The sequence below is a fragment of the Podarcis liolepis genome (assembly GCF_965112155.1).
Source record: "Podarcis liolepis genome assembly, chromosome: 4".
In the NCBI taxonomy this organism is placed as follows: domain Eukaryota; kingdom Metazoa; phylum Chordata; class Lepidosauria; order Squamata; family Lacertidae; genus Podarcis; species Podarcis liolepis.
This window is the reverse complement of record NC_139558.1, coordinates 72,999,853-73,019,016: the sequence shown is the minus strand read 5'-3', so window position 1 is coordinate 73,019,016 and position 19,164 is coordinate 72,999,853. Positions and strand designations below refer to the sequence as shown.

At 38.9% G+C, this 19,164-nt stretch overlaps 1 protein-coding gene across 8 annotated transcripts in view; it reads right to left on the bottom strand.

Moving 5' to 3' along the window:
• The window catches only part of TOMM70 (translocase of outer mitochondrial membrane 70), a gene marked incomplete at its 5' end in the record, with an annotated part of 73,771 nt that overhangs the window by 7,287 nt on the left and 47,320 nt on the right, over positions 1–19,164 (bottom strand). For all 8 annotated transcript variants that reach the window (XR_014525511.1, XM_083500786.1, XM_083500785.1 and 5 more), the window contains 10 exons: positions 230–352; positions 2,053–2,150; positions 2,346–2,462; positions 2,656–2,763; positions 3,322–3,456; positions 5,813–6,020; positions 9,349–9,497; positions 10,400–10,509; positions 10,724–10,850; positions 13,241–13,414. Coding sequence is in view for 7 of the 8 variants with exons in the window: in XM_083500786.1 (XP_083356912.1) it covers positions 230–352; positions 2,053–2,150; positions 2,346–2,462; positions 2,656–2,763; positions 3,322–3,456; positions 5,813–6,020; positions 9,349–9,497; positions 10,400–10,509; positions 10,724–10,850; positions 13,241–13,414 (1,349 nt within the window). The remainder of the gene's footprint in view (positions 1–229; positions 353–2,052; positions 2,151–2,345; positions 2,463–2,655; positions 2,764–3,321; positions 3,457–5,812; positions 6,021–9,348; positions 9,498–10,399; positions 10,510–10,723; positions 10,851–13,240; positions 13,415–19,164) is intronic.

Below are 19,164 nucleotides of genomic sequence, written 5' to 3'. Positions count from 1 at the left end.
TGGATCCTTACTTCCCAAACCCCACAGGGTCACTTTGACAAGCATGTGGAACCATTTCTTTTGCAGACTGGCTTGACAGTGTCAGGGGACAGATTATCAGGCTCGTGTGCCAGAAGTTCCCCACTGCTGTGCTATAGGGCCATCTGCTTCCAACAGTCTTGAAGGAAGAAGTCTGATGACAGTAATGTAGCATTCTAGACTCCCAAACTGGAAAACATATGGTACTTACCTTTGCACTTCAATTGTCCCCATAGTTTCATATGCAAAGTCACATTTGTTATCAATTTCAATGGCTTTGCTTATAAGTTCCAAACCTTTATCTAAATCCTGCTTCCACTGAAGTTGAAGTAAACTGCAATAAAAACAATTGCAGGCCTAAGTGAACTGTATGAAAACAACAGACCTAACATAATAGCATTCTAAGAAAGAAAATACAGTCTGAAAAAGTAAAGAGCCCTACAGTCAAGTAGGCTCTGGATCCAAGTCAGATGTAGTCATTTACATATACAGTGGTACCTTGGTTTGCAAACGTTTTGGATTACAAACACGTCAAACCTGGAAGTGTGTGTCCCAGTTTGCAAACGTTTTTTGGATTACAACCCCTTTTTTTGGATTACGAACAAATTATTTTTGGAAGCCCCATTGGTGAAAGCACACCTTGGGTTACCACTTGTTTTGGTTTACAAACGGACCTCTGGAACGGATTATGGTTGTACACCAAGGTACTACTGTATACCTTTTGTGACTATATGATTGACAAAATAGAGGCTGGATTCTATTTAAACATGCCAACTTTTGTCTTTGTCGACAGCACAGCTGGATTCAAATCAGGTGAGAGTTCTTGGACAGAAATCCAACTGTTACTGTTGAAGGCAGAAGGTGAAACATTAAGCCTCTCTATCAGTTCAATCACACCTTTCAATCCAGCACATACCAAGCAGTGTGTCCCTACCACGAGGCTCCAATTAGAATGAATCAGTTTTCCACCCTTCAGCCCTCTGTGCAATCCCGCATACGTTTCAAGAAGAGGGGGAAAGATAAAACTAGCAACAACAATTATTTCACTTCTTCTACTGGGAGCATCCCATAAGCAGAGCTCTGTTCATGGGAACTCTGGATCCAACCCGATAATATCACTATACCTTTAAAACATTTTAATGTTGCATTATTACCACCAATAAAGTGAGCTTTCCAGAAAATTGTGGATTGGAATTTTCCCCAAAATATTTACAGCTGCCCTTAAATGCTGGAGATCTGATTTAGCATGTTTGACTTTCATTTAGTAAAACAAAATTACAAGAAGCATGTCTTACTAATTTAATATGTTGCATAAATATCTGAGTAGATTTTCCAGTAGCAAGGAACTGAAATATGTGATTAGGAAACAATAGAAGTCCAAGTAGTGTGATTTTAATTCAGTATTCAAACAAACTCAAAGCTTCACTTGGAAATTTTTATTGAAATGAGTATGTGTATCAATACTTTTAAAATACACATAACTACTCAATAGCATATTTGATTTCAGTGGAAGGGTTCGATGTGGAAGCACTGTTAACATAGTTATTTTAGTATGCCTGAAAAGTTGCACATATACATACTTAGGATTATTCATTCCGTCACTAGTACTGCATAAAACTAAGTGGAACATTTTAACTAAAAGTGGAAATTTTTCCACGCCACGTCCATTTACTAGGGAAGGATTTTATCCCTCTATGTCACCCACCTGATGGAACGGCTTCCATCAGTCTAATGGAGAGCAAAGAAGTTTTCAATGATTCTCCTCCATCCAATATAACCTGTTTAAGAGTCCCTTAACTTTCTGGACCACAGGCTGGAGCACAAGAGGAATAGGTCATCCAAAACTGCTTCAATCCCCATTTTGTTAACAGAAGCTTTACCATCAGTTGAGCAACAGAACTGGATACAACCCATTATCTTTTTAGACAGATTATTTCAGATCTAAAATTTAGGAGACGTTTTCACACATACAATAAACCACAAAAGCGGACCTGCAGATAAGTCATAAATGTAGCAAGCAAGTATAGTACTTACCCTTTATGAACATAAGTAGTAGCATTATCTGGCTCAAGATCAATACATTTATCGTACATTTCATCAGCTTTGCCAAATTGCTGCTGATCTGTTAATGCCTGTATGAATAAACATAATTGAATAATGAAAGAAGATGTAGTTTAAAGATTAAGTTCCCATTCTCGTATACCTCTCCAAAAATAAGTGGCATATACTAGCCCAACCTGTTAGCACATGAAGTATTAAGAAGTATTATTTATTGAGTTGGTTCATGATAATACACAATTTTTTCACAACTGAAGAGAAACATATACCTGGGCATATAGTGCATAGCCTTCAGCACATCTCGGGAATTTTTTAATAACATCTTCGAAGCCTTTCATTGCCGACTGTACTTGTAAAGCGTTATTTCCAGTATAGGCTTGACGATACTGTTAAAAAACAACAAGTGACTATGTAAAAAATAAAAACATGACAGAAAACTAATTTATTGTCATCTAACATCCAAGCAATAAGTAATACATTCTGAAATGTAAACCATCAACTTCCTGAAAGCGAAACAGTATTGTGACAAAATATTTGACTGCTTGACAGTAAAATCCTAATAAAACCCCATATACTTACCAATGCAAAGCATTTCTGTGCTTGTGCCAAGGCAGAATCTGGCCGCAAACGGATACATTCATCAAAATCTTCTACAGCATCTTCAACTTGGTCAAGCAGAATTTTTAGCTAACACAAAGAAAGAAGTATGAGCAAAGCTCTGCATGCTGTACAAGGAAAAGTCAATGCCACTGATAGAAATACCAGAAAAAAATCATTCCACACTCTAATTACCAGGGAAGATAGGCCTACTCCAATTAGAAAATATATTTTACATGGGTAATTTCTAACCAGCTGCCTAGTACTTGTCTCTTGTTTACAGCAAGTTTAGCATCCATCCCCATTTAACACTAATCTTGCACTTCTCTCCAGTTGCTTACTTTTTAGCAGTTAAGAGATATTTAAGAACTACTCAAATATCACAGCACAGTTGTCAATCTCTCTCTCTCGCTAATATTCTGTAACAATATACTCTATAACTATCTATCTATATGTTACAGAGTATCTGATTTTGAAGGGGAAATATTCAAAACAACTCCTACCTACTACTAACTATCCCTGGATTATCACTTTACATTCTACTATTTTAATATTATATAGATATTTGCATTGGTATGGATGCCACCCTAGAATCCCTTTGTGGATGAAGGTATGGGTGGGAAATTTAATAATAAGTAAAATAAATACCTGCCCTCTGTGATGGTAAACATCTGCATTCTGAGGATCAATATCGGCAGCCATATTAAAATCTTGAGTAGAGAGCAGAGGTTGTTGTTGTTGCATATACATACTGCCTCGCTTGATGAGGGCATTAGCACGAAGCTGTTAAAAGGAATAATGGAAATTATAGCTGCCAGCTAAAAAGTCTTTTCAGAGTTTTAGGCTGCGTTAGTCATCCCACTTACCTGGGAGTAAGCCCCAAGGAATTAAATGGTACTTACTTCTGAGTAGACATAATTAGGACTGCAGCCCAAGTTCTGATAGCATAGTTTTGAACAATCAGTCATGGAGCCCTAAACTTGGGTAGTATTTGCAATCTGAACATGATACTGAACAAAATTACTACCGTTTAAACTGTTAAGAACCCCCAAACAAGGCTTAAAGTAGGCCATGACAGTTACAGGAAGACAAATATCCTAGATCCAGAGAACTGAATTGGGTGCCCAGCTAAAATTGGATTCTTTGTTCTTCATTCCTCCCATAACACAGGGCTAGTCATATTATATTGAAGACCCAGGCACCCTTGTCATGAACTGGTATTTCTCTTACTCCTTCTGCAATTTAAGTTTCATATAGCCCTGGCATGGGGAACCTTTGGGCCTCCAGGTGTTGCTCAACTAAAACTCTCATAAGCTCCAGCAAGCAAGGCCAATAACCAGCAATGATGGGAGTTGTAGTTCAGAAACATCAGGAGGGCCAAAGGTTCCACATGCCTGATATACCCTAAGGCAGTAAATACATATGGTGGCTCATGGCCAATCAGTGGTTAATAGAAACTTTGTGAGCAGTTTGTCAGGAAATGGTTATGCAGGGTTTCACTTCCTGGTTAGGTTACACTTCCTGGTTAGGAGTTAGAAGTGCTTTAGATGTCTGAAGCAAAGATGCAATTTATGGCCAGGTCTCATTGGCCAAAAATTTGAAATTCGCCCATTTCTAGGATAATTTTGTTTAATGTCTGTTACACAATGGGCGAAAGTAAATATTGGGCAATGTATAATGCCAATCCTATGCTTGCAAGGAACTGAAGGGGAGAAAAGGCTGGCAATATGCTTAATTCTTAGTCCACCACTTTTCCTCTGTATATGCCCTCTACCCCCACCCCCAGGGTAGTGGTAATAATTTTCAACATTCACTTTTTTCAATAAGTGAATGTTGAAAATTATTACCACTACCCTGGGGGTGGGGGTAGAGGGCATATACAGAGGAAAAGTGGTGGACTAAGAATTAAGCATATTAAGCCATCACACTTGAATCCTCAAAAGGCATAGTAATGACAATATGTTCTTAAAGAAATGGGAGTGCCTGATCACCTCATCTGTCTCCTGAGAAATCTCTATGTGGGACAAGAAGCTACAGTTAGAACTGGATATGGAACAACTGACTGGTTCAAAATTGGGAAAGGAGTACGGCAAGGCTGTATATTGTCTCCTTGCTTATTTAACTTATATGCAGAATTCATCATGTGAAAGGCTGGGCTGGATGAATCCCAAGCCGGAATTAAGATCGCCGGAAGAAATATCAACAACCTCAGATGTGCAGATGACACAACCTTGATGGCAGAAAGTGAGGAGGAATTAAAAACCTTTTAATGAGGGTGAAAGAGGAGAGCGCAAAATATGGTCTGAAGCTCAACATCAAAAAAACTAAGATCATGGCCACTGGGCCCATCACCTCCTGGGAAATAGAAGGGGAAGAAATGGAGGCAGTGAGAGGTTTTACTTTCTTGGGCTCCATGATCACTGCAGATGGTGACAGCAGTCACGAAATTAAAAGACGCCTGCTCCTTGGGAGAAAGGCGATGGCAAACCTAGACAACATCTTAAAAAGCAGAGACATCACCTTGCCAACAAAGGTCCGTATAGTTAAGGCCATGGTTTTCCCAGTAGTGATGTATGGAAGTGAGAGCTGGACCATAAAGAAAGCTGATCGCCGAAGAATTGATGCTTTTGAATTATGGTGCTGGAGGAGACACTTGAGAGTCCCATGGACTGCAAGAAGATCAAACCTATCCATTCTTAAGGAAATCAGCCCTGAGTGCTCACTGAAAGGACAGATCGTGAAGCTGAGGCTCCAATACTTTGGCCACCTCATCAGAAGAGAAGACTCCCTGGAAAAGACCCTGATGTTGGGAAAGATGGAGGGCACAAGGAGAAGGGGACGACAGAGGACAAGATGGTTGGACAGTGTTCTCTACAAACATGAGTCTGACCAAACTACGAGAGGCAGTGGAAGACAGGAGTGCCTGGCGTGCTCTGGTCCATGGGGTCACGAAGAGTCGGACACGACTAAACGACTAAACAACAACAATGACAATATGTACTGGCTGAGGTCAGGTAAGAAGCAACATAGTTACTTATATATTCTACTCAACAGCAGAATCACAGAAATAGATGAACAGAATATCACTGCTTCATCAACTGCAAAACATTTCAGGAAAATAAACACATTCATCACTCACCTTTACATTGGCATCTTCCATACCAATAACCTGATTCAGATCAGGTTTGGCAGCATTTGCATTACCAATAAGCAGGTAGAACGTAGCTCTTAATAGTAAAGCTTCTGCCATATATTTTCCTTTAGCCTCAATTTCTTTAGTACACTCACTAATTATTTTGTCATAGTTTTCTTCTTCCATATATTTCTTTGCCTTTAAATAGCCAGAGCTGAAAATAACATGCATAGTGGTCATTAATGGACAGTGAAGAATTCTCCTTAGTTCTAATAAAAAAATATGGAGAAGGCATTTTGGGTGGTATCACCGGCCTATACATTAACTCACAAACCAATTGGTCCAAAATATCCTATTCCTCATCAATCCTATTCCTCATCAATCCAGCTTTTAAATTTTCAAATATGCAAATTAATAATTTACTTGGGTGTTAATCAGAACTATTTCAACAGACAGCACGTATTAAAGCACACAATCAAATAACAGATAAATGTTCAAAAATGTTTCAAGAATTTATCTTAAAAAAAGGTTTCAGTATCCCAAGTATTCTGACTTTGTAAGGTGGTGATGGCCTTGAAACTAATGGTTTGAGTAACCTCCAGTTCAGAATGTTCATGTGTCCCGATTGACTGGTTGAATCAAATGCACTGTGTGTAAACACACACACACACACACACACACACACACACTTCAATGTGTAGCTTATGGTGCCATTCCTTTGCTATCTATGACCCATCTTCAGCAAAACTGAACACTCGAATTAACAGCATGTGCATTTGACATTCTCTTGAAACTGAACAACTGTCACTTCTCTTTTTGTATGCTCTCATACTCAAGTATCAAAAGAATAATTTCTGCTGCTCAGAAAATAAAATGTTGGTTTTATTTATTTAAAAGTCTTTAATACTACCCTTTATTTAATACTAGCTTTCAACAACAAAATTCTCAGGTAGCTATCAGAAATGAAGCTAAACACAAACCTTTGTTCTACTAATACCTGAGATTTAACCTCTAATCCCACTTTTTGCACATTTATAAACCAAAGTGGTGGTGCTTTGGGTATTCCTTCCATAATAAAGAAGCATTTGTTTTTAAAAAGTAATAAATGTTTTTGCTTATTGTTTAAATTTATACATTTTCTTTTTGCACATATGCCCAACACTCTGAAAATGATTCTCCTCCTGAACTACAAACATATTCTACAGTATCAGGCAAGTTGGTAGTGTACAGCTAGGGCAAACTTAAGCCATGTTCTAAGCAATTATTTTCCTTACAGATTTTCAAAGCTGAAAATATACAGCACCATGCATTTTACCTTTCTTATAAAGCATGCTTTAGAAACATAATGGTTTGTTCTACTTAATTCTAAGAAAATGTCACTTTCTGTGTACTTCTTGGATCAATACCTATCTTTCTGACTCAGTGGACCACCGCAGAGGGAGGTGTATACCTAATATTCCGGATGACTTAAGCCAAGGAAAGAATCATAAAAGCCATGCAAAATGTCATGCTCCCTCATCCCAGCCTTCTTTCTTTCACTCTTTCCTCCTGCTAGCTCTAGCCATGATAAAGTGTTGTGATGGTACCAACTATAACCAGGCTTCAATTAATGCCTAACTAGAATTTGAAGATAGTAAAAAACAAATCCTGGTTAATATTAACCGTGTCTGACCCACAGAAGTAGGGAAGCAAATACACATTTGTCACAATGCTAATATTTTAAGCACAGTAGTAGATAGGTAGCCGTGTTGGTCTGCCATAGTCAAAATAAAAAAATTCCTTCCAGTAGCACCTTAAAGACCAACTAAGTTAGTTCTTGGTATGAGCTTTCGTGTGCATGCACACGAAAGCTCATACCAAGAACTAACTTAGTTGGTCTTTAAGGTGCTACTGGAAGGAATTTTTTTATTTTAAGCACAGTTAAAGCAACATCAGGATAATTATGTCCAGGTAAGTCCACAGATCAGTCTCCATATCCGAGCACTGGAAAATGCACAACCTAACACCATTTTTTAAAAAAAGGTATGGGGGGGGAAGATCCTGGAAATTACAGGCTGGTTACTGGTGGAATGTATGGTTAAAGATGAAATAACCAAGCATATAGAAAAACAAGGCTTGCTGAAGTAGAACCAGGATGCCTTCTGCTAGGATAAGACCTGTCTTACTAAACTATTAAGAGTTCTTTGAGTGTGTAAGGAATTATATAGGTCCTCTTATGGATCACGAATTCGTTAAGTAAAAGGAAGAAGAGAGTTGGAATAAATGGGCTGTTCTCCCAATAGAGGAATGTAGGAAGCAGAGTCCCACAAGGGACTTGTGCTTTTTAACTTGTTCATAAACAGCCTAGAGTTACTAGACTGTTCTTTGACCGTAATAAGAAATTAGTTACTTACTTACTTACTAGCCTAGAGTTAAGGGTGAGTAGTGAGGTGGCCAAGTTTGCTTTTGATATTAAGTTGTTCAGGGTCATTACAATAACAAAAATGTGAAAAGAGGTTTAGACAAATTAATGAAGGATGAGACTCTCCTGCTATTGTGCTCAGGGCCTGCTTCTGGCCTTCCAATATGCATCTGGTTGGCCCTTCTATAAATGTCTGTCCAGTATAAGTTAACAAGAAACTAACAACAAAACCAAATACCAGCTTCCAAGTTGAGGATAAAGGTAAAGGTAAAGGGACCCCTGACCATTAGGTCCAGTCGTGGCTGACTCTGGGGTTGCAGCGCTCATCTCGCTTTACTGGCCGAGGGAGCCGGTGTACAGCTTCCGGGTCATGTGGCCAGCATGAAAAAATCGCTTCTGGTGAACCAGAGCAGTGCACGGAAACGCCGTTTACCTTCCCGCCAGAGCGGTACCTATTAATCTACTTGCACTTTGATGTGCTTTCGAACTGCTAGGTTGGCAGGAGCAGGGACCAAGCAACGGGAGCTCACCCTGTCGCGGGGATTCGAACCACCAACTTTCTGATGAGCAAGTCCTAGGCTCTGTGGTTTAACCCACAGCGCCACCCGAGTCCCTAAGTTGAGGATAGAGACATTTAATTACACCCTCATCCAATGATAGAAATGAAAACTATTATTATCATTAAAAATAAGCAGCAGCAAACATTAATTGGGGATGACCCCATTTCCACAAAAAGGTGAAAATGTTTTGCAAGTCTTAAAGTCGCACACCCTCTTTTTAAGAAAGGAAATCATGTTACATACCTTCCTACAACATTGCTACAAATCACTTCTTGCTCACTGTCACAACATCTACCCATCAACCATACCTTATTACAAAATCACACACCCTTACACACAAATACATTAGCTAGTAACCTGTTACTCTGTGTAGGTGCCACAAGCAAAAGGTAAGCTGGTCCTCACACTGGATGCAGACTACTACTGGAAGGAATGTAAGCACTAGCTTTATTTAAATTTTCCTGTTTAATTAATTATATGTGATACCACAGCAAAACTCCATAGTTATAAAGATGCAGAACAGACAATGATGAATACTAAAAAACCGAAAATTTACTCATTTAAGTTTATCATTTACTTACTTTTCTTTTATGACAGAGGCTTCTCCTTCTTTATCTTTATCTTCATCAGATTTCTCTCCCCTAAGAAGTGGTTGGGAGATAATGTCATCCGTGAAAGAGCTGAAGTATGATTTGATAAATTGTGGTGAAGGCATCAGAGGTTCTCTGTTCTGAAATAAGATGAGACAGTGTTGGTTCAAATGCCATTTCTAATTTTTTTTATCAGTCAATGGCAAGTAACTAATCCAACTGAAATTAGCACACAATTTAATTACACTTTTAAAAAACTGATTTCTGGTTCAATTTCTAAGTGCAGTTTAAGTGCTGGTGGCAGCCTATGAAGTACAAAACAGTCTGGCCAGGGTTTTTGAAGCACTATTCCTTCCTTATCAGCCTGCTAATTCTTTTTCCATCTTCATGAAGACCCTTCTTCTATTCACACACCTAAATTAAGGGGGTGTTAATGAGGGTGCTAATTCCCACTTGAGAATACTCTTTCATGGAAAATCTGGATGAACACTATGCTGTTATTAATATTCGAGGTCAGGAGGACTCTTTTCCTATAGTATTGATACAACTGCTGGTGTCTTGCTGGTTTACCAAGATTACTGGTATTGTAGTTGATTCCTTGCTACTGAAACTGATAATTAAACTATCTACAACACATTATCCTACTGAAACCAAAGTATGTCTAACATAAATAAGACATACCTCCATTTCCCTTCCCTTCCTGTTTTTCTTATGTTTATTTTTAAATAATAAGCTGTTTAGGGTAGGAACCTGGTTTTTGTTCTTTGTGGAGAGCCATGTATATACCTGGAACATGGTTGTTTTTTGGCATGTTATGCAGAAAAAGAAGGATAAATATCGTAAAGTATCTGACTTATGGACTTGCTGCTTCTATTGCTTGTATCGGCTACTCCCACTGTAGTTATCAGCAATCCTTACTTTCACTAGGACCAGTTTTCAAATCACTTCACACTTGCTGTAAAAACCATTAGCACAGCTTTATTCTTGTAACCACCACCAAATGGCAGGTGTGTTACTATCACAACCAATATTGAAAACATACCTTATATTTTTCTTTGGCCTTTTCTTTCCCAAGAAGCTTAAGAACTTTATCAGCTAGCAACATACTTTGCTGATTTTGAAAGCCTTCTAAAATGCACACTGCAGTGACATCTGGGGATTATAAACAGAAAACAATGATATGAATTATGAGTTCTTTAATCCTTGAAAAACTTTATAGCCAGTTGCCACAATGTACATTTTATCCCTCTGAACACATGACTTATACATAACCCTCTTTGCAGCCAAGGATTTTGAGAATAAACATATTCTTTTGCTGAATTCAAACAACTTCTGCATCTTTAACTTTAAAGTACAACATACTCACCTTCTAAACATTCTTTCTTATTGTCTAGCTTCTCATGTGCCTTTGCACGCCTGAAGAGGGCTTTTATGTATCTTGGATTTAGCTCAACTGCCTTTGTACAGTCTTGTGCTACCTCTTTCCATTTTTGCTGTAAACAGAAGAATAACCAGTTACAAACAAGCCATTTTCTCAAAGGAAAAAAATTACAGGAGATTTCTACCACTTTTAACACTGCAACCTAGTATGCTTTAATAGTTTTTAGTCCAAAATGATCTTATCTTCAGATGCTGCTCTAAGTTACAAATTTACAGTTACAGATTTAAGTTACAAATCTATCAATGCAAGCCTATGCTTGTTTACTCAAGAGCTAAGTCCCAGTGTGCTCTACGCAACTTACTCCCAGGTTGATGTGTTTAGGATTACAGAAAATGGTTACAACTACAGAGTATTTACTAAAGTATTAGTAAACAGTTTGACCATAAAGCATATGAATTTTTCGCTCTCAAAGTAGCATCTTGGAGACAGATGTCCGGGAAAGCAAAGAGCAGAAGCAGCCAGTCAAAAAGGAAACTGGGAAACTCTGCAACCCAATAAGAAAATGACTGTGTGCATTCTAAAACAAGATTTTCTAAAAAGAGATACAGCTGGTAGGAAGCAGTATTCAAAGCCTAGTGAAATCAAGACCTGGTACTGTACTATTCAAGCCCGAATAATGCAAATAAAGAAGAAATACTTCTAATAAGCATGTTTCTAAGTATCTTATTAAAGGTAAGTTTGCTACTGCAACTAAATTTAATGCAATCCTCCCACTATGATTCTTATACTCAGAACTCTAAGACCACTATGTTCCATGGGGCTTATTCCCTTGTAAATGTGTGTAAGAATTCAGGCTTGGGCAGATTGTTTGCTGGAGAGGTAAGCTTTCAAATAGACAAACAACATTTATCCTGCTTGCAAATTTCTTATCAGTTTCTGTCAAAAAGGTTTGCCATCTCACCTAGTCACACTACTGTATTTTTCGCTCTATAGGACGCACCGGACCATAGGAGGGGGAGAACAGGGGGAATTTTTTTTTTCTTGTTCTCCCCCTCTAAAACAAGGTGTGTTCAAGGTGCATTCACCCAAGCTTGTGGGGCTGGCGGTGGGGAGAAATGCTGCTTTCCCCCACTGCCAGCCTCAAAGATCCCTGAAGCCTTTGGCGCGCAGCGTCCCGCTGCCCTGCAGAGGCTTTGCACACAGCCGTCCCCAAGCTAGAAGAGCAAGACGGAGCCCTCCGTCTCACTGTTCCGGCTTGGGAACAGCCTTCCTAGCTTCTGCAGGGCAGCGGAGTGAAGGCACTGCAGAGGCTTTGCGCGCAGCCATCCACAAGTTAGAACAGCGAGACGGAGCGCTCCGCAGCGCTGCATCTCCCTGTTCTGGCTTTGGGCTTAGCCGTGCAGCCTGCATTTGCTCTATAGGACGCACACACATTTCCCCTTAATTTTTGGAGGGGAGTAAGTGCGTCCTATAGAGTGAAAAATATGGTAATTACTGGATTTGAAATTCAGTAGTACCGTAATTCATAAATTCAATGTGTTAATACATTTTTCAGTTTGGTCATTAGCGCATTGCAAATAAAAATGGAAATATAAATTTATCAGCTTTAAAAGTTTTGAGTATGGAGAGCAGTATATTTATTAATTTTCTAGAGCAGCATTAGGACAAAAGTAAATATAGTTTGCAGAATACAGAAACAGTAGAGCAAGCCGACAAACACAGAGAGTAACCAGTATTTAATCAGAAATGTAAGGTATGGAAGTTTAGAAATCTAGCACTCTAAGAAACAGTGTCATCTTTAAAACCAAGAGAATCTCAGGTTCCATTTCAAATACACAGTCAGACAACTGGGAATATTATAATCTGTATAAGGCAGTGGTCTTTAGGAGATGCAACACAGCCATGTGTGAATCCTGCAATTCAGAACTTCCAAACCACAAAACTCACGAGTTTCATTTGGCTGTTCAAACTTAGCCTAACAAGGCAGGATATGCCCAAGACCTTTGCTGCCTCCTCCATGCAAATGGGGAACAAGTGAGACAGCTTCAGTTAACCACAGCTTCATGTGTGAACTGGGAAACTATGGTTAATGGCTCCCAAACAAGCCAGGATTTGTTATCCAACTTTAAACTATGGTTTAATATATTCACTTGTTTGGAAGGCATTAACCAGTTTCCCAGTTTGTATTTATCATGAAGCAATAGTTAACTTCTCCTTCATGGTTTGTTTCCCTGCTCACATGAAGAGGATGTTTCTGAGTGCATGGAACTCATGCATATCCTGGATTCTTAAGTCTGAATTTGATCATGAAAACAAGGTCTATGTGCTGCTTCTCCCTACCAAGGAATTGCAAACAACAAGAGGCACTTGTGAATTAGAAGAATTTTAAACTTCTGCATGTGCGGAGTTTAATGCCTAGGGGACTAGAACAAATAAAATGTTTAAACATACAAAGAAGCAGGTGAAGTCTATATTAATAATGTTTGTATTTAAGAAACATACCAGTTGCTCATATGCTGCAGCTCTGTTCTGATAAAAAGTAGAAAGGTCAGCATTTTTCTCAGGCGGACATAAACTGATGGCTTCGGTATAGCACTGAATGGCTTGCTCATATTTCCCAGCTTTAAAATATTTGTTGCCTTTGTTCTTTGCTGCTTGGGCTCTATCAAGAGGGCTCTGGAAAAAAAGATATATTCACCATTCATACATATTTTGAAAATATGAAAGGGCGGGCTTAATAAAACTTTAAAGTGTCCAAAACCACCTTATAGAAACTGAGATATCAAAACTAGGAGCTAAACAGCACCTTAAACCTAGGTTATGGGCGCAACAACAGAATGTCTAGGAACCTTTTTTAATAACAAGAATACAAAGCTGAAAATGAATGAACTGCAGCTAAAATATTATGTTCATTTTTCACACAGTCTAGTCCTTCCCCTGCCCACCCCCCATATATTCTTAAGAGGGTCTCTTCTCCAGTCTTCAGAGAGTATCTGGAAGTGGGGAGGCAGGAAAAGGTCCTCTTTTCCTTCCACTCTGCAGTTTTAATCTGAAATCTTAGGCGCAGTGCTGTACCGAGCTCAGAAACTGCTCACACTAATGAAATTCCGTAGCAAAATGCGCGTAGAAAAATGGGGAGTTTCAAACACTGATGGGGGCTGATCACAAGAAAGCCACTATTTTATAAAGATGCTTCTATAGGTAAACATAATGCAGCATTCAAAATGTGGCAAAGATTTAAACATTTTCCCCACCTTTATTTAGAGCAATCTATATATAGAGAATCTTTAGAGGAGGCCTATATGAATCTCAGCTATGTATGGTTATAAGATGATGTGCATAAAAGGCTGCCACAGCTGCCAGCTGAGAGGAATGTTTAAAATATTTCCCTAGCTTATGAAAGATTTGTGGTGTAGTTCTTGCTACCAATTTAAACATAAACATACATTAAACATACTCTATCACACTAAGATTATTATTTTAATAAAGAAAATAGAAGTAGGAGATAAGCCTCTTTTTATTACAAGCACAGGAAGGCAATATAGCTTACACATGTATCTCCTTTCAAGTCCAAGAGAATACACAACTTAAGAGAGAAGACTGTTATGGTCACTGAACATTCTGTGATGCTTCTTGCTTCCTAATAGTTATGAGTGACCAGTTGATACTTGCACAATGACAGCTAACAAGATAGCCTTCATGCTTTCCTGTTGACTTGGAACCTATGACAAGCCTTTGAAAGGCAACATTCCCCAACTAGAAAGGAGGCACTAAGAGAAATTCGTGTTAGTTTGAACTTTAAATTTGGACTCCTAGAGAGGCAGACAAGAGAGCTGAGTTTAAGCTGGAGTTGACTAGAACTGGGTTCAGTCTTGGAGCTGAGTGAACTAGTTATTCTCTGGGAATCTCAGGCATGACCAGCAGCTATATTACTAGCTTGCTTGCTTCCATAATGCTTTGCTTATTTTTTGTAAACTAAAAGCCAAGTATTTATAGGATACCATGTATCTCTAGGGTTTTTTGTTTTTTTGATAAATAAAACACTTAACTCTGTAGCACTGAACCTAGACAATTCTCTGCTCAAGGAAATGAGATGTGTGTTGAGGATGTTACTATGGACTTGAATTGACTTCTTCAAAATTAATGTTTTTAAAATTAAGACTCCTAGTCCTGGGGGTATAACCTATTTCAATGGTAAAAATTACATTATGGCCTCAATCCAAAGCTTTGTGGATTCCTTTGCAAACACAAGAACTTCAAACATGAAGCAGGCACAGGGCTGTATTGCATGACTTAGAAAATCATGTTGCTCACAATGGAGAATTCCTACAAGCATGCAAAATATCCTCTTAATTTCTACATTGAAAGAAAACACATCATAACAGAAATGTTAATAATTGAGACATTAGTTGCTAGCAGATGAAATCTGTACTTCCTGTACAAAACTGCTCAAGTGCCATAATAGAGACTTAACGTCATTTAGTCTTGCAAAGGCTGTTTGAATAGCACTTCATGATTACTACCTTGTCTCTCAAACACAAACTCCCTAAATGAGATAATGCAAAAGAGTATATTTGTTCATTTGTAAAGAAAACTATGGTAAAACCAAGCTGATAAAAAGGTTTGTGGTAAAAAGTAAACACTAAAGGAATGTGCATGGGTCTTCATTATTTTTCCATGTCACAAAGCTTATGAACAAGGCCTTTGTTTTTAGGGACAGTGTCTTCTCAAGCAGAATGAGGAATTTGCTGTCATTTAATGGGCATGATCTCAGTGAAGCCAACATATGACAAAAATTGACTAGAGATATATAAAGGACAAGTTTCAGCTTTTCCTTACAGATGTATAATTAAAAACTGTCTTTCAAACAACACAGGCAATTTTTTATTCTTGTGGTCCAAGATCAGTACCAAAATGCCAGTGAAAAATAACTGGCACCAACCACCCATACCACAAAATGCCTCTCCAACAAAAATGCAGTGCTTGTCTCTATAAGATATTAAAAGCCTGAGATTTGGAATACCTTTGGCTAGAAAAAGATTTCCAAATTCTACGCACCTACATCATTTGTTAAGAAGGATAGATGACTTGGGGACTTTTTAATATTTTCCATTCATTAATACAACAACAACAACAACATACAAATGCTATTAAGCTGCCTAAACAATAGAAGATACTTATCCTATTTCACTTTAAAGAAAGGAATATATATAACTACTCATAAGATCAATAAGTTTTAAAAGTGCACTTTTAAAAATTTGCCATTAATTATTTAACCTGATATGGAAAGTGCTAATATTCATTCTCCAATGCTTGCAAAGAGAATGCAAGCATTTCAATTTCACAGGATTTCCTCAGATAGATTAAAAAATAAAATTCCAAGTTGGAAACAGAATTAAGCAACTGTTCACATCATGCAATCGGACTACATATTTTCAGGGCACAACAATGTAGGTAGAGCTACTTTGGGAGCTGTGCACCATGTAAAAAATAAAGCCCTTACTTTAAGCCATGCTATATATTCCTAATCCATGGCCTGGCATAATTGGCAATTAACAGCTCCCATCAAATGCAAGAGACTATATACATTTCATTCTAAGATTAGACTATCGAATGACTGCACTCTGCTTAGAAATCTCAGAGACACCAAGAACTTTCATTTTTATCTATAGGAACATTTGCTAAGACAGCAATAAGATGCCTGACTCTACACTAAAACAAGAACTGTTTCCAATTAATGTATCTTCCTCATGAGTATTTTTATCTCTGCCTTTCCTAACTTGCACTGAATTACCTAGTAAGATTTAGAGAGGGCACTAATTCCCAAACTCTGTGGTCATAAATGCTAAAGTGTGAAAAAAGTTTCGGAGCCTCAGACTAGGCCATGGGGAAAGACCTCATACCCCATACAGCTTTAGCTGCCAGTATGTGAAATGAGACACCATCCTGAAGACAAAGATGCACTTGGATTTCCCAAAACAGTCATCAGTACAGATGGCAAGAGCATGGGAATCTCTGAAGCATTCATTACCACTGCCCAGAAAGCACACCTCCATGCTCTGGACACCCTGGGCAGTGACTTAATTAAGCACAGGGGAAAGTAAGTCTCCACTATGATGCACTTTGAACTAGAGCATCCTGCAGTTACAAGGTATCTTTTGAATTTAAAAACAAATTTCCTCCTATTTTAATCAAAAGTTGTTTATGGAATCAAAAGTTTGAGAAATATTTACGTAAAATTTCAAAATATAGGTCTCTAAATCAAAGCTATTGCATTTTATTTCAAAGCAGTCTAGCTGAATCAGACCAAAGGCCCACTTAGTCCAGCATCCTGTTCTGTGACCAACTACATACCTATGAGAAGCCTACAATAAAGATATGAGAACAGCACTTGTGTTCCCGAGCAACTGCTAATCAGAGGCATACCACCTCTAAAACTGGATGTAATACTCTGCCATTGATAGCCTTATCATCCATTGATCTGTCTAACACAATTTTAAAGTCATCCAAACCGATGGTCATAACTACCATCCTGTAGCAGAGAATCCTAGTTTAAATACGTGCTGTGTGAAGTACTTCTTTTTCTCTTGTTCTCAATCTTCCAACATGAGCTTCACTGGATGAGTCCTGGATTCGACTACAGTGGTACCTTGGTTGTCAAATGGCTTGGCTCCCAAACAAATCAGTTCCCGAACACTGCAAGCCCACAAGTGAGTGTTCTGGTTTACGAATGTTTTTCAGAAGCCAAACATCCGACACGGCTTCCAATTGAGTGCAGGAAGTTCCTGCAGTCAAACAGACTCCTGGAACAGATTAAGTTCAACAACCAAGGTACCACTGTATTATGAAAGGTGAAGAATGTTCTTTTAGCCACATTCTCCACACAGTGCATCATTTTACACATCTCTATGTCTCTCCTTACCTGTCTTTTCTTCCAAACAGAGAAGCCCCAAATGTTATATAACTTTTTCTCATAGAGGAATTGCTCCAGGGCTTTGATTATCTGGTTGCACTTTTCTACATCACTTCTAGTTCTGCAATGCCCTTACTGAAGTCAGGTAACCAGAACTGTACAGTTCTGTACACCTATTTCAACAACTACTTATCCCTGTTTTAAGAACATAACAAACACAGGAGCACAAATTTTAGAATCTACATTACAAATAACTAGCCTGTGGCCCTCCAGATGTTGCTGGACTACAACTTCCATCATCCCTGACCCATTCAATATACTTGCTGGGAAGTGGAGCCCAATTACATCTGGACAGTCACAACCACTTAGCTGTCCCGATCTATATCCTCCAGATGGATAAAAATCAGTTCATAAATGCACTAGTTTTTCATGTGTTCAGAGCTCTTTCAAAGAAGCAATAGGCATTACAGTGGTGCCTCGCAAGACCGTCTAGCAGTTTTTTCGTCTTGCGAAGCAACCCTATTAGCGGCTTGGCGGATTAGCGCTATTAAAGGCTTAGTGGCTATTAAAGGCTTAGCGGCTATTAAAGGCTTAGCGGATTAGCGGCTAAAAGGCTATTAGCGGCTTAGAAAAAGGGGGGAAGCGAAAAAAAATCGGAACACTCGCAAGACGTTTTCGTCTTGCAAAGCAAGCCCATAGGGAAAATTGTCTTGCGAAGCAGCTCAAAAACGGAAAACCCTTTCGTCTAGCGGGTTTTCCGTCTTGCGAGGCATTCTTCTTGCGGGGCACCACTGTAACTGCAAGAGGACTGTACCGCATGCATGACTACATAACTGAATTAGCTGCACAGCCCTCACAGACAGTGTTCTTAATCCAAGTTGTTCATAAACCAAGCTGTTCTTAAACCAAGGTACCGCTGTACATGACCAAAGAGACACGCTTAACACACTTGGAATGTCCTACGCCTAGAACATTAAGACATGCCTTGAGGAAGGGCTTTCAAAGGCATTCATACTCTTAAATCCAAACCTATGAAAATATATACTGTATCATCAAGTGGATCCCCCATCTCCCAGTGATGGAGTCTCATAACTGGATTCCCCACTTATTCTAGTAATAACACTGAGTCTCACACTTGAGGGCTTTGTAAAGGCTAACTCAAGTTCCTATCCCAAGTAAATTACAAATTGGGACCAGACCCTGTCTGAGGTTTGGGTCCAATTTCTAACGGGTATAAAACCATCTCAGTCCTTTCCACTACAGAAGGTTTTTTTCCCAGCTTGCCAGGGCCAGCAGCAAGAGGCTAGAATCAATTGCGGGGGGGGGTCAGCAACTTGGAGCGGTCGCCCCTGTAATTTACTGGGAACATTTGATCCTATTCTCCAACCGAAACAGAGCGGCTGCCAGATGCCCTCCGAAAGAGGAGAGGGAATAGGGAAGGGCAGAGGAAACGAGGGCCCTCATGCGCTACGTACATTTAACTCCAACGATCATTCCCGCCCAGCCAAAGGTG